The sequence below is a fragment of the Scleropages formosus genome, chromosome 2 (genome assembly GCF_900964775.1).
Source record: "Scleropages formosus chromosome 2, fSclFor1.1, whole genome shotgun sequence".
NCBI lineage: Eukaryota > Metazoa > Chordata > Actinopteri > Osteoglossiformes > Osteoglossidae > Scleropages > Scleropages formosus.
In genome coordinates, this window is record NC_041807.1 from 24483777 (window position 1) to 24500244 (window position 16468).

A 16468-nucleotide genomic window follows, 5' to 3' on the forward strand; every position below is an offset into this window, starting at 1 on the left:
CATAAATAAACACACACTTGCTGAAGCCACTTGTCCCAAGTGGGGTCGCAGCAAGCCAGAGCCTAACTCGGCAACACAGGGTGTAAGGCTGGAGTGGGGGGGCACACACCCAGGACGGGACGCCAGTCCATCACAAGGCACCCCAATCAAGGCTCGAACCCCAGACCCACCAGAGAGCGGGACCCGGCCGGACCTGGCCAAACCCACCGCCCCTGAAATGAAAATAATGTTTCTCATAATAGTATTTGGTCTTAGTATATGACAGTCATTTAAGTATATTTATTATTGGGCGCATAAATTAATTTTCTGGCTCCATTTTGGAATATTTTTCACCTGATCATAGTTTACAGTTTTTTGGAAGGAGGTTCTTCAGTTCTTTTGTTAGTTTGTTAACACCAGATTGTTGTTTTTTGTGTGTGTGTGTGTGTGTGTGTGTGTGTGTGTGTGTGTGTGTGTGTGTGTGTGTGTGCGTGTGTGTCTAGCTAATGGGCCCCAAAATGTTTTGTTTGTTTTGGTAACTTTATTAATATCATGTTTACTGCACTGTAGGCTCTCAATCACAGTTCATTTTGTGACTACTCGATGTTTTCATGCCTACACCCTATGCCCGTGTCGTGACTGTCACGTTTGTTCGGAAAGCACTGCGAGGCCGAGCCACCGGGAGTGCCTGCCTCCTCATTACAGGGAAACTCTGTGTGACGAGTGCTAAAGGATCAGCTGCTTTCCCCTCGAGCCAGACCCGTGCTCCAGGGGCGCCTCGCACTTCAGCAAAGAGCACATTCTCCACACTACAGCTAGCCTCTCCAAAAAAATCCCTGAATAATTTAAGGGGAAAACGAACACGTGAGCTGCTGTTCTGAGGACTTGAACGCTGTCCCGCTCTGATTCTGGCGTATTAAATTGATCTACAGTATATAGCGTGCCCACTGTACGGATTTGCTTGTGGAATCTTAGCCGAGTGGGAGTGTAACTGCAGCACATAATCTTTCACAATACGCTACATGTAAGGATCGACACATTGTTAATCTTTGCTTAAAATGGCTTTATTCTAAACTAGGATTTTTCTAGTTATCAACTGTTTAAAAAAATGCTCAAAGAGTCCTTGATGAGTCACATACAAGAGGAATGACTCACGCCAATGTGCTACATTAAAGTGCTCCGTATATTAAGTGTGTTGTTTCACAGCGAACTGTGAAAATTGGTTAAAATAATCAAGATAACATTAATTCAATGTACTGGCAAACTTTTCTGAAACCAAGTGCCTTAAATATGACACGTCTGTCCATAATTACTGTATTTACTTGACTGATTTGAGCTGTGGAAAATTTTTTTTGGATGTGAAAGACAAAGCCTCTTTCTGTTCAAATGTATCTGCTACACTGTTCCTGTATTTTACTGTTGGTAACCTTTAAAATGCAGATTTTCATTTATGGATTAAGAGATGTGGAGATTTTATTTTATTTTTTTTTAATTTTTGTTAATTATTGCATTTTGCTCTTGACACTGCTCTCTGTCTAGTATGCCAGAAAGCAACACATTTTTTTCTGTCTGGAAAAAGTATACCTGTGACATTAGTCATAAACAACTGGTTTCTGTCTATACAAATAACTGCTGTGCTTACAACTGTTGCTTTTTTGTTACTCTGGAGGCTGGCAACAGAAAGAAGGCTCCGGATTTATTGAGATCCTTTAGGGGACTCCAGTAATGAAGTAATTAGTGTCTATGATAGAAGGAGAGAGTCATTTCAGCTCTCGAGTATTTGTCAGCAGAACTGTAGATGTGAACCTGCAGCAGCTCTGGCGCTCGAGATCGCTGCTGTTGCCGAAAACTGACGAAGACTGTTGCATGGAAACTACAATGACTGTTGCACTAGCAATAAATCTGGTACCTTTCACTGCAGGTCTTACAGATTGGAAACTGTGTGAACGGAAGGGTGGATGGCAACTCCCAATAATGTATAGATGATTTAACCAGCAGTAATTGTCTTTCCAAGGCAGGGCACAGCAGCATGGTGGCACAGTGGTGCAGTGGGTTGGACCGGGTCCTGCTCTCCGGTGGGTCTGGAGTTCGAGCCCTGCTTGGGGTGCCTTGCGGCGGACTGGCATCCCGTCCTGGGTGTGTCCCCTCCCCCTCTAGCCTTATGCCCTGTGTTGCTGGGTTAGTCTCCAGCTGGGACAAGCGGTTCAGACAATGTGTAATTGTCTTTCTTGTGACCACAGGTGTTCTCCAGGATTAACAGAATGGTGCACGGGAACTAGCAGTACAGACTACAGCAGTAGCTTATGAATGGTGCATCATGGCTATCAGTAAAATCATATGCTTGTACCATCCTTTTTTTATTAGTTCTGTAATGTGAATGTTTATATGTATCTCAAAAAAAAAAAAACTCGTAGGAAGGTGATTAGGAATCAGGGATATTCTGGTAAAGTTTTATACAATTACTTGCGTGATGAACATCGGTGCATGTGGTTAAGGAAACAAACTAACTGTACTTAAGAATCACACATCTGCAGCTATTTGTCTTTCTCCTAATGTGATGCACAAATTGTATTTTCTATGAGATGTACATCACTTTGGAGAAAACAAACACAAACACACAGGCTGAAACCACTTTTCCCAAGCAAGGTCATGGTGAGCCAGAGCCCAACCCGGCAACACAGGGCACAAGGCTGGGGATGGGACACACCCAGGATGGGTCGGTCACAAGGCACCACAAGCGGGACTCGAACCCCAGACCCACCAGAAAGCAGGACCCAGTCAAACCTGCTGCGCCCCCACACCCCCTATGTTTTGGTGAAAAGTGTATGCTAAATGAATAAATGTAATGTAATGTAAATGAACTGCTTGACCTGGTTGGTGTCACAGTGGTCCAGAGCCTATCCTGTAATCACTGGACAGAAGGCTAACGTGGGTATACTATTTTACCCCACGTTACAAACATCCTAGTCACACATTTTGGAAGATACTAGACATTTTCCAGTTTGTTTATTTTTAATTATATTTTAATCACCATTCAGTTTTCTAAAATTCCTAAAATGTTGCAGAGTCAAAATGGCCTGCACTGAGAATGGAAGCTCAAATAAGCACTGTTATGGGTGGGGGAGCAGGCAGCTTCAAAGACCAATTTCAGTGACCATATTTTTATTTATTATTGCTTTATCAGAAACTTTTACAGAAACTTACCAGTAAATAATTTGAGATATTGGACTGTTATTAACTGAAAGTAACTGGATGTAGGCAAACAATGTGATGAATCAGTTGCTTCTTCTTGGATAATTTTATTGAGTTCCTAGTAGAAATGAGACATGCACAGGAGCAACACAGCACTGCCTCGCATGCAAAAAGCAGAACACAGCACAGCAGATAGGAATTTGTGGAAATTACGAGTTTTTCTTTTCTCTTATTTTGAAGTAATCTTAACTTCAATGTTGCTTCTTGTTAATAAAAGATAAACTGGCATCTGGTGTTCATTTTTCTAATTAATTTAGGCTTTGTCTGGTGTTTTTACAGATCTAACCTCTGGATAAACAGAGAGATTAAGCTGTAGTATTAAGTTTTTATAGTTTGTTATATAGTAAATAGATTCTAGATCAATTCAGGTTATGAACAGACTTTCAGTCTCAGTTGTGTTTGCAAGTTGAGGTATGGGTGTACACTATTGTACCATGTCTTACTCGGGTTCCTTTCACTGAAGGTGCTCTTGAAAGCCATCGGTGTGGATAGAATGGTGGACAGAGACCGTCTGTAAAAACATATATTATTGTAACATGATTAACTTTGGTCTCTTTCATTGCAGGTGTTCCTGAAAAGCGATCGTGTCACCCGCATGGTGCAAAGTGGTGGCTTCTCCGCCAATGATTTGCGAGAGGTCTTCAAGAAACATATTGAGAAACGAGTGCGCAGCCTGCCTGAGATTGACGGCCTGAGCAAGGAAACAGTGCTAAGCTCCTGGATGGCCAAGTTTGACACCATTTACCGGGGTGACGAGGACCCGCGCAAGCAGCAGCAGCGCATGACGGCCAGTGCGGCCTCTGAGCTCATCCTCAGCAAGGACCAGCTCTACGAGATGTTCCAGCAGATCTTGGGCATCAAGAAGTTTGAGCACCAGCTACTCTACAATGCCTGTCAGGTAACAGCTTCTGGCATTAAGAGCAGGAATGGAATGCATAAAGTGTAATGCATAATTTCCTGGCTACTCAAATAATAAAAAACACACTCAGGAAGTAGCCGGGAGCAGGAGAACTCAATTGAAAATTAAATTAACTGGAATGAGTTGCCAGGATACATGAACAGTAGTGGTTAGCTCTGGGGTTTTCAGCTTCAGTTCTGAAGATTCTGTTTATACTGCTTTTTGTTTCTCCCAACCTTGTTGTTCATTATGTTTTATAAGGCTGTTTCAAAACATTGATGCAGATATATATAGTGGTCCAGGGAATAATACATAAGCAATGTTTTTTGATAAAATGAATTATTTCTTGCATTTTACTGCATTACGTGTTGGGCTTGAGAAACATGTATTTAAAGTTAACAACAAATAACCCATTTGAACAAAGAGTTTATTTAGCATTGTTTTTTCATGTTCAGTTAGTTAACTGAACATAGGACAACTAGGAACACATCAAAAGCCAAAGACTAAATTCATTGTGTTTTCTTTCTGATACGTCCAAAATTGTTACATCAAAAGAAGAAAGCTGCGGGAATTATTAGTAGGTGCCTTAAAATGTGATGAATTGTTTATTTATCAGAAGAGAAAAATGTTACAAGGGATGGATATTCATTCTTGAACACAAGCAGAAAAAACAAACCCTTAAGTGTAGTTAAATCCATAAATCCACATCCCACACATTCTCAAAGAGTACATGGCAGAGTGAAGCTGAATGTAATACACACTTTGTGGTTTCCACGCATGGCAGTCCATATCCATTGTAGATAACATACAGACCCAGTCAAAAGTTTCAGTACACTTGCTGGAAATGAATTTTTACAAGGCACGATGATAACAAGTTTGGTCACTGAATGAATGAACTTGTCTTCACAGCTCTTTTCCATCCATTTCCAGAGATGTTGGACACTTGTAGGTTGCCTTGCTCTGTCTGTTCTGTTCAGTTTGTTCCAGACAAGTTTTGCCCAGGTTGCCCAAGTGAATTCACACTTTTGATTGGTATTGTACATATAACATTCAAATAACCAGTGTGGTCCCCATCTTTCCATTCTTTGATTCTAGACTTTCTGGACCACAACCCTTCCACCGCATGTTACTCAGTACTACCTAGTCACCACCCAAGGGATTATTTCTTATGGCCAATATTGGAGGCAACATTAGTATGTTCACAGGTCTGGAGCTTGATTAACAAATCTGCAGACTAGGCTGGTGTGCTGCACTAGTGAGGGGCATTTGTGAGCTCTTGCCAGCAAACAAATTAAGATACCCCCATCCCAGCTTGCATATAAACGTATTGCAGATGCCCTTGGATACCACATAATTCTCCTGACAATGAAATAACGAAGAATAAAGATGAGCCCTGTCAGTTGGTGAACAAAATTTAAAAAGGCAAAAATGGAAATAAGGCTGAGAAGGACCATGAAGATCTTCTTTTATTTTTTCTCTTTCAAGGAACTTCTAAAATGATTGAGAAAACAACAAACAAAGCTCATGAAAATAAAATAATTTGAGATGCGTTTTACACATTCTCATCCATTGCAGAACACAGCGTTCTTCAGTGTTCTTCCTCCTATGGCTGGGACATTTTAACATCATGGTAAATAAGGCAAGCTCATATTTAAGTTCATGGACTTCAAGAGGGTTAATATCCTAAGACGAGGTGGAGACCATGAAAAATGCCTTTTATAATAAGAAGCTTAATATATTCATTTTTTACAGTTCCTCCTGTGGCATGAACAAGGTGTTATCTTTGGCTTCATCTGGTGTTTTTTACAGATCTAACCTGTGGATAAACAGAGACATTAAGCTGTAGTATTAAGCTTTTATAGTTTGTTATACAGTGACTGGATTCTGGATCAATTCAGGTTATGAACAGACTTTCAGTCTTAGTTGTATTTGCAAGTTGAGGTATGGATTTACACTATTTTACCATATCTAACTCAGGTTCTTTTCACTGAATGTGATCTTGAAAGCCATCTGTATGGATAGAATGGTGGGCAGAGTTTTTTTTTTTTCATAACCTGAATTGAATTTCTTAAAATTTTCCTGTTTTTATTGTACTTTGTTATTTTTCATATAATTTCTGATATTGTTCTCATTGTTGTTGTCTTTATTATATTTTAGTAGTGGGGGTTCTTTACTTACCAAAGTTTTTGTCATTTTCATCTTGCACGTATGAAAAAGGCCAAGAGCTCAAATGTGCCTGCAAAATAAGTTTAAAAGTATAAACGTCCTTAAGCACTGCCTTTAATTACCTTTATGATCTTCTTTCAGTAAGGGTCTGAGCACCCGAACTTAAACTGCACGTTGACCATTAATGGTAGCACATTATGCATTACTATAATTTCTCTTAATGTAATGAAATCATAAATTAGGTTCATAGCTCTAACAAAGGCAGGGGTGTGATGGTGCGGTGGTGCAGCAGCACAGTGGGTTTCAGCAGATCCTGCTCTCTGGTGGGTCTGGGGTTCGACTCCCGCTTGGGGTGCCCTGTGATGGCCTGGTGTCCCGTCCTTGGTGTGTCCCCTCCCCCTACATCCTTATGCCCTGTGTTGCCGGGTTAGGCTCCAGTTTGCCGCGACCCCACTTGATACAAGCGGTTTCAGTGGGTGTGTGTGAACTCTCACAAAGCCATACAAACTCGTATGGTTTTCGGGTGTCCTCCTGGTGCCTCAATCCTAAATGTTCTGACGGATTACTACGTGCTTCTTTAGTTTCACAAAGCACAAGGCCATGTTGAATGAATTTAAGGCTGGCTGATATTTGCGCTTATTTCCTTTACCTTTTTTTTTACTAGGATCAAAATGTATTTTTCCTGTGGACAATTAATACATTGTGTGCAGAGATTTCAGAAATGACAGAAGGACTGATTCTTGATTGAGCAGAGAACAGAATTAGGTAGAACATTTGGATTCGTGTGAAAATGAGTTCAGGCTCGTGATGGGCCTCATACACACTCACACATGCACATAGCACACTTTTTAATTCTCTGGCATGAAGCTCACACTGCTCATTAGCTGCCAACCTGACAAACAGTGTAGCTCACAGAAAATGATCTCAGCTCATGAAATTTTAATTCACACATCCGGCACATATGCCGGAACCGATGATGAAGGAGTCTACCCCCTCGATCAGCAGTTGAAGCACCCTAGCTGGATTCAGTTTGTGGTTTATGGTGTGAGTTAGGATGACCTATCAGGTATAAAATGATAAACTCTGAGACTTTAGCCATAGGCTTTTAAATTGAAGTTGGCTATTTTTTTATTTTGTTCAAAACAAATATGACTTACAATGTCACATTCGGATGAAATACGCAATCGTCTAGCCTACTGCTTACGAGTTAACTACATAAAACGCTCCTATACCTCCTGTTCGAGGGTGCAGCAAAGTACACGACTCTTGTGGCATCATGGAGTGTTATTCGGTCTTTAGTGAGTGCACTGAACTTCTAAAAGGCTATGCTTCAATATTCCTTCCGAAAGAACTCAAATCAATCCTATTGTGATAACTGAAGAAATCTGGAGAGCTGCAGCAGTGACCAGTACCTAGCAAGTGGCACCCGACTGGGGTCATGTCATGCTGGCTTTCTGAATTACTATTCGCACACCACCCGGAGTTTATTTAATGAAAACACAATCAGCCACAATTTGCAAAATCGTTTGGCGGCAGCAAATGCAGTCAAGCAATGAGTGGCACCGCTCCACTTCCACCCTTATTGTGGGCCGAGACTCGTGCAGGATGGTTAAGATGTCACCCGCTTGGCGGGGGAGAACCGAAGGAAGGTAATACAACGCAAATGACGCACTTTGCTAACTTTTTGCTTTGGTGCTACTATTACCAATGGTGTGAATCCTCTTCAGCCTCCAATGCACCATCTACCTCCTCTTCAGCCAGTTTGCTCATTGAAGGGAGGCCTACAGAGAACTGAATTGATCTATGCTGTAATACTTTCTGAACACTGCGGATGTTCCGTTAGATCCCACAGCTCAGTATTTTTGCGGTGCCTTTACATCTTGACCTTAGTCTTGCGTTGTTAGCATGAGCCTGCTGCAGCTATCACACCTGGGAAGACACTTCTTACTCAGTGTCAGGCTAGAGACCCACTACTTTACACCCTCCCTCTTCCCCAGAATGCCATTATTTCTGCACTCGATGATCAGTGTCCATGTACTGTTAAATAGTTTTACCTTTCAATACTGTATACCTGTTGACAATACACACACACACACACCGTTTGAAACCGCTTGTCCTATGCAGGGTCGCAGGGAGCTGGAGCCTAACCCGGCAACACAGGGCATAAGGCTGGAGGGGGAGGGGACACATCCAGAACGGGATGCCAGTCTGCTGCAAGGCACCCCAAGCGGGACTCAAACCCCAGAGCAAGACTTGGTCAAACCCACTACGCCACTGCGCCACCGCACCCCCCCGTTGACAATATAACCACTCTCAATAAAAATGCATACTAAATTCATCAGATACAGACGTGTGATACACCCCATGCTCAGTCTAAATGAAAAATAGAGGAACTAAACAATGATTAGAATGACGATGACCTGCAGATGTGCTGCATGTTTGTACAAAGACATGGCAGCGACAGACATGGATAGTATTACTTGGAAAGGTGGTCAACGCAGAGGTGTGTCATAGCTCTCACAGCTCTAAGCTCTCAGTGGGGATTTTCAAATAGGAAGTGCCTTAGTTGTTTGTCTGTGCTCACCAGCCAGTGCCACAGTGGCAATAAACGTTTAACCCTGTGCTGCATTAGCTATTTTTCCCTGGACACATCACAGGTAGATACTATAAAAGGCAGTAACATAATTGCGTGTCAGATGCATCCGCCGATCCACAGATGAAACAATTTAGTTTGGCGGAATTTTTGCACCGTTGAAAGACTGTCAGTACTGTTCTCGTGAAAATCACGGCCAGATATGTTGGGTGTCTGGATGTATAATATCTGCCTAAACTGCAGATGCACAGTAACAGAAATAATGATAATAATATTTGTTTTTGTCATCATCTTAATCATTATAATGATCACCATTATCGTCATCACCATCGTATATAGGAAATGAAGGTTGTTACGAATAACAGTTGAGAGTCAATCTAATATGTACATTTAACACAGATCTGACAGCGCTGTAAGGAAAGATGATAAGCAACCCCATACAGATGTGGGCAGATTTACATCCGTTTTATTGTCTGTGTAGGAAGAGCTGGATGTGTAATCAGATTAGGTAGGAATTCCAGACAAATAACTACTGGGCAGTAACTTGGGGTGTGAATAACTGATGCTGCTTTCTACAATGCATTTACATTGTTTGTATTCAGTTTCAAAAATTTAATAAACAAAGAAAGGAAACTCTCCTTGGATAAGGGCATCAGATAACTGAATGTGTATATCGTAGTGGAACATAATAGTATGCTTACAAGCCATCAAAGGGAGGCATCTAAGGTACAATATCACTTTTCCATGTGTAGGTAGTAGGTGATGGAAAAAGATGGCAGAATTTAAATGTGAATTGTTTGTAGAGGATCAATTAGATGGACAAGTTGAATGGTTCTCTAGTTCTGCAGACCATAGGCATTCCGCTTGTTTTTCTCAGTCAGATTCGTCATACGCAATACACAGTCAAACAGCTAATATTACAGAAGTTGTCACTGTTAAGAGGGGGTCACATTTTTAAAATCGCTTTATGTAGAACCTTGAGTACCAGTCATCATGAACATTAACCTTTGAACACATCATCTGTTTTATGCAGTTTTATACCCAGCAAGCAGCAATTTCTCAAAAAAAAAAAATCATAAAATGGTAATACATTCTCAGTGTTTTTTGTGTGTGTTATGACATTAGAAAATGAATTTGGTCTGTAATTATTGTTTTATATCCAAATGTGTCCAAGTCTCTGAGCAAATATTTCAGTAATTTTAAAGGGTCACACAGGGTCAGTCTTCTCCCCAAATCTGCAATAAATTACAGTATATGGTTCGTGCAGCTTTGTGGAAAATTGCCATGCTTCCAGAAGGACAGGAGACCGGACTCAAGCGCAGGTGCTGGTTTTATTTTGGGCTACACAAGAGAGGGGTCAGGGGACAGGCAGCGGTCAGTCGAGGCGCGATCGTCGTCCGAAGGGTAATCCGGGATTCAGAGCCAGGGAGACGAGAGCAAAGGTCAGGGAGCCAAGGGGAACGCCGAGGGGGGCTGGGACGGAAAGGGTCTGAGTAAAAAAAGGTTAATGCAAGGAGCATGGCGCAATAGGAGAGCGACATCCAAAGGAGGTTCCGCAATCTGTCCTCTAGCAGGCGGCTCCTTTTATTGCCTGCTGCTGAGATCGCGGGCAGGTGCAGGTGATGAGTGCCCAGCTGAGAGTGTGACAAAAATTACCAAAGCACTTAAAGATTCTCTGCAGAATTTCAAAGTGCTAACCCTTCATTAAGACTTTGTTTCCTCATGGGAAGGTCTTTAAAAAAAAAAGAGGTTGCACCCCATGTAAGTTTGAGTGGCAGGTCGCATATGCGACAGAAATCCCTTGTAGTACTGTCGGACCTACCCGGCAATTATGTTTGACTTAGGAAGAATTCTGGCTTCCATTTTGGCGCTGGTTGTTGACTGAGCTCTTCATTTGTCCTCATCTTAAAGGGACTTAGCAAGGACTGGATAAACAGCTGTGAGCACGGCTGCCTTGTATTGTAAATTCTGCGTTTTTTGCCCCGTCCGCCTTCTCTGTGTCAACCCCCGGGCAGTAGGCCTGTGGGACAGTTCACCGTGGGCCTGCTATTTGGAATTCACAAGATTGCGCAGCTGGTGGGGTGGTGTGGCTGGGGGTGGACAGGGCAGAGCCTGGCAGACTGCTCCTCGACACAATCAGCGCACTCAGCACATGGCTGTACCTAAAAATAGAGCGGCAGATTGTCATCCAGCTCCCAGCTTCTCGCATCCCGCTGCTTCAGCTCGCCATCACCTTGCTGAGCAGCTCGGCTGGCTGTGATCAGCCAGCGCCTGGAGCAACGCACAAAATGTACTACAAATATGGAGTAGATTCAGAGCCATCATCCCTGTAGCACAGCACACATTCCAGCACAAAGCAGCATCCTCTGCATTGGCCAGTGCTCCTACCCTAAAGGGGTTGCTGACTGGCTGTTTGCACGATGGGCTTCTTGTTACATGGATTATGTGGAGGATTGCTTTGTATTTTTTAAAAACAGCCAAGTGACCAGTCTTTTTCAGCCTTCAGTGGGGATCGTGTTTCAATTCACATCAATTTTCCTTAACTAATGAGGCTGATGGTGATCTAGAGCAAATACTTCTCTGAGTTCCCATCGTTATTGTAGATATTCCCTAAACAGCTTTTTGATGGACCGGCTTGGTGAGATGTTAATTTGTTTGCTGCTTGGCACTTTGCTTACTCGGTGTTTAGAGCAGAGGTACTTGGACCTAAGGACTGTCAGGGTTGATTTTCCCCTACACCTGTGTTTCTTCACCTCCCTCACTGACGGGCATGACCTTTGTGTTGATGATGATTAGATTAGGGTGCCTCTGTTCCCAGTGGACCGGCATGCCCACCCATGCTAACTTCACCTGGCGTGTCCACTCGTTCTGAGCTTTAATTGCACAGAGCCTGAGTGAATGTCACTGCCCCTGAACCCTCAGGGGTCCATATGCAAGACCTTGCCGTAGTAAAGCTGAGAACACACTCATTGAACTTATCAAGGATCCATATGCCCTAGCTGCTTAGTGATTCTGTAACGTTCACATGTGACACGAACACGGATGTATTTCACTGCAACGTCCAGACATGGGCGAAAAAAGTGAGAATTCAAACATAGAGTATAAATAAAAGCGCGCAGTAGAGATGAACAAGTGAAGTGCACGAGTGATACGATAAACATGGGACAAAGAGACACACACAGTGTTCTTATGTGGACAATAAGTGGACTATGAGACCATAGCAGGTACACAGAGGCGTGACGGAGACAGAGCTGGAGCATGGGACCTGGACGGGGGCACGAAGGACTGGTGCAGACAGGACAAGAACAGAAATGGACAGAGAAAGAGACTTTGAGAAAACAGATATATAAGCAAGGATTTTTTGCTGAACATAGGTAAGGCAGTGTAATGCTGATTAATAACCCACAACCCAATGGTACTCCTTCACCCCTTTTATAGGGCTGCTCAGTAATTTGGGATCAGGCACGCTGATGGGGCTGGGTAGACCTGGAGTGGACCCTTGGGACCGTTCTAATCATTCTGGGTCTATATAAAAAGAGACCCTTTGGGTTAAACTACCTAATGGGTTAAGTCCCTAACAACTCACATATCTTGCTGTCAGCATGTAGCTCGGCTGACACTTTTACCTATAGCAACACGGTAAGTTGCTTTAGGTAAAAGTGTCAGCTGAGTTACAAAATATTAACAAATGTCAGAAAAGGGTTGTTAAGTCCCACTGGGCCTTACACTGTTTTGTGACACAATTTGTTAGCTGCGAAGGCATCGCAAACTTAATCAAATTTACTCTTCCCTTCATTTAGGAAGTAAGACAAGCTGTGTCTCTGTGCTTGTTTCTGTTTTTTCTCTGTTCAATAAGGGATTCTCCAAAAACGTCTCATGATAGCTGAACCATTCCAGATAGCAATGCTTTACACCTATTTTAAGCACGAACTCCCTGGGCCTTCAGTATATTACACGTCATACTGTCTGCATCGGAACTGCTTTTCCTGCAGATGGAGTGGAAATGAAGGTCAACAATCTGAAAGTACACAGCAGGTGCTACAGTATGCATCATGTTTGATGTATGCATTAGTTCCTGTATATGAAAGAGCACTGCAACTGCTGGAAAAGATGTGATGTTTCATCTAATGTTTCGCTTGTCAATGGATCAGCAAAGGAAAGAAATGGAACGAAAAATGCGGAATTTTTGCAGGAGTGAATCTGATAGCGACGGAAGGACCTGTCAAGGACAGCAGGATGTCGTCTCTCTCTATCATCCGTGGACGAAAGTTATGCTTGCATGGTATGATTGTGATGCTTGCTGATACACAGACCTATTTTCACCATGGGCTGCAGCATTTCTGACAGGAAGGAGAACACAGAATGACCACTGGCATCACCGTGTCATCGGGCAGCAATGCCCACAATCGATACAAGCCCACTTATGTCTTGTGATGACTTTGGTAGTGAATCATATTTGTGGTTCCGCATTCAGGCTTGTTCTACTCCACAAGGGCAAAGAGGAGCAAGCAAAAGCATTCAGACTTTACTGTAGGTGGTTTTTCAGGTGGGAGTACCAGACGGTCAGTGCCTCCCATCGCTCTTGGCCCTATATTGAGATGCTGGAGCTCTGCGGCATTGAGAACATCCTGACAGCTGCCTGCTGCAGCTGGTGGCCAGGGATGATTACACACTCCGCCAACTGGGAACACAAGGGTTCTTTGATTGGGTGACTGTGCCCTGAAAATGGGCAACAGGTTCACACACGTGGGCATATCCTCGCTGCACTGCACACTTCACAGCCAGAAGTGCGCATACTTGCATATGCTGTACTTTCTACATTTTGAGCAATTTCTCACACTGGGCCTGAAACAGAGAACATATTGATTATATGCAAGTCCTAAAGCATTGCTGAATCAAAACTCAAGTTTCCAAAAACACAAGCCACCCTGGATGTAGTGATGACAGAACTGTCATGTCAGCCTCTTCTTTGCATCACCTCTGGATGGGTTATTATTTCTGTGCTCACTGTCCAATGCCAGTTGTACTGTCTCAGGAAGGAAGCCAATGATGATCTTCAGACATCACTCTCAGGCATCTCATCAACCTGGGAGCCCGTATTAAAATACCGACACATTGTCAGCACCGCTTGTCCCACACGGGGGTCGCGAGGAGCCGGAGCCTAACCCAGCAACAGAGGGCGCAAGGCTGGAGGGGGAGTGGACGCACCCAGGGCGGGATACCGGTCCGTTGCAAGGCACCCCAAGCGGAACTCAAACCCCAGACCCACTGGAGAGCAGGACCCAGCCCAACTCACTGCACCACTGTACCACTGCACCCCCCAGGACAATAAGAAGCTGCTTTAGTTAAAAACAACGTGGTTCAGGCTTTGGTGCAACCATACAAATGGGACATCATTACTGCATATTACTATGGAATAATTACAACCTGGCTGTCACTGCTTGACTTGCCATTGTTATAGAAATGTTATAAGGTCATTGTTGTGTAGGCTCCCTTTTGCACCTGTTCCAAGATGGGAGGGGTGAGAGCACAGATGTGGCTGCAGTTGAGCACCAGTACTCAAGGTTAACAGAGAAAGGCGGGCCAAGCTGCTGTGGTGTGAATTCTGCTGAGGATTTAATGAAACCGGTAGGGAGTTAGAGGAGCCATGAACCCAGCTTTAGCCCGTTACTACCCCCCTTTGCCAGATGCTATAAATGACTCAGCTGCGCCTACCTCGGCACTCATTATTAATGCAGGAATAAATGTAGCTCTCACTGCAGCTTATTACTCTGAAACAGAAAAAAAAAAAAACAGGCTAACAGCTGTCAGGAGGTAGAGTCACTCTCTTCTTCATCATTGCGACTGGTTCACAAAATTCCAGTATGTTGGTCTTTTCTTTCTTTACTGCTTGTTTCAAAGCCAAAGGGCACTGTACCCTTAATAAGTATGTAAGCTGATATTTTTGGATCATTGATTTCAAAACATGTTACTGCCAGTCATCTAAAATGACAGGTGTTTTCAGGTCAGGAGCAGTTATATGTGTTGACGTGGGGGGGTTGAGTTGGTGGTGATGTATAATACATGGTAATGGTCTAAAGCTGCTGCTCTAAGTACTCCTCTTCATCTGCCTGCCTCTGGTCTCCCCCATAGGGATTGCCTGCTGATAAAAAGCCTACCTGGCAAGCTGTTTTCAAACCCTTCTAGGAGAGAGACCATCAACCTACCATCCATAGAGCTGAATTGCAATTGTAGCAGCGCAAGGCTGTAGCGATAGTGCACTTTCAAGATTCTGATATGGCATCGTTCTCCATTCATTTACAGTAACCACTTACAATTTAAGGCTACAGTGGTCTGGTCCAAAGCCTATCCCAGGAAACTTAGGGCAGAGTGAGGGGCCTACCCTGGATGGCAGGCCACTCCATTGAAGGGTGGACACACAAACTCATTTCCTCAAAGATACAGTCAAGGGCAATTCATATTAACTAACTGTCTAAACACTTTGGCACCTGAAACATATGTTTTTTGATTGTGGAAGGAAACTGGAGCACTTGGAAGAAACCCACATGAATATAGGGAGAGCAGGAGGAGTACACACAGACTGAACCAAATTCTATCCCATGTTCCCAGACCCAAGCCCAGGACCTTTGAGACACCAAGAACCCAACATTGTTCTCATTAAACATTGTTATACTTGCAATGTCCTTTATTTGTTCAGAGCAAAGAGAAATTTATGTTTAAAAGAAAAATTCACATAGGTCAATCAAACACAGACTCTAAACAGATCAGGTTAAAAGTCCATTTCTGTCAAATACAACTGAACACACTCCCTCCCTGTGAACTAATCACATGGAAAATGCAATGTTCTAGAATGCAAAAGTTCTAGAAACACTTACTGAACAACTGCTGCACTTGGGGTTCTTTCTCTGAAGATGAGAAGTCCTCAGTGAGTTCAGCTAATCTGGTGATTTTCTGCTGCTTAGGAATTCCTCCCATGGTGCTGTCAGGAGGTACACTGACATGATGGCTAACTCAGCCCAGGGTTCTCAGGGCCCGAAACTCCCTTGTCAGGCACGTCATTTTCATGTGGCATACTCCGGACGAGGCCTCTGCATTAGCCAGGACACATTAACCAAATTTAATGAATTCAATTATCGCAAAGCCGTGCTTAAACGAAATCTGATTACAACGTTCCTCCCGCGCTGGCAGGAACGTCTTGATTTCCTCTTGGAAGGGAAATGTGCTCCTCTCACAATTCTCGGTCCATCATACCAGCTGCTTCTCCAACCTCCTGTTTTTTCTAAAGGTTTTTCATCATAAAGGATCTTCAAATTCTGCTGTTGAATGTAGCTCCACTGTACTTTGCGTTTGGAGAAACCACATCACAATGAGTAAAATATAAAGAAATACACAAATTAAAAAGTATCTTTCAATTGCATTGCATGGATTGGATAAATAAAAAAAAAATCTAAACCACTTCAAGATTTTTTAAACCAAACAATGTTTTAAGTTTGTCACAAATCTGCCACCCTGTACCTTTATTAACACTATGCTTTTATTTCTTTTCATTATGCCATTACTGCGTCCCATCCTGGGTGTGT

General features: G+C 43.1%; 1 protein-coding gene across 9 annotated transcripts in view; it reads left to right on the forward strand.

The window, feature by feature from the left end:
- LOC108939444 (calcium-dependent secretion activator 1-like) overlaps nucleotides 1-16468 on the forward strand; it is a 99063-nt gene that overhangs the window by 23324 nt on the left and 59271 nt on the right. For all 9 annotated transcript variants that reach the window (XM_029249943.1, XM_029249944.1, XM_029249947.1 and 6 more), the window contains exon 3: nucleotides 3797-4129. In XM_029249943.1, coding sequence (XP_029105776.1) covers nucleotides 3797-4129 — 333 coding nt within the window. The remainder of the gene's footprint in view (nucleotides 1-3796; nucleotides 4130-16468) is intronic.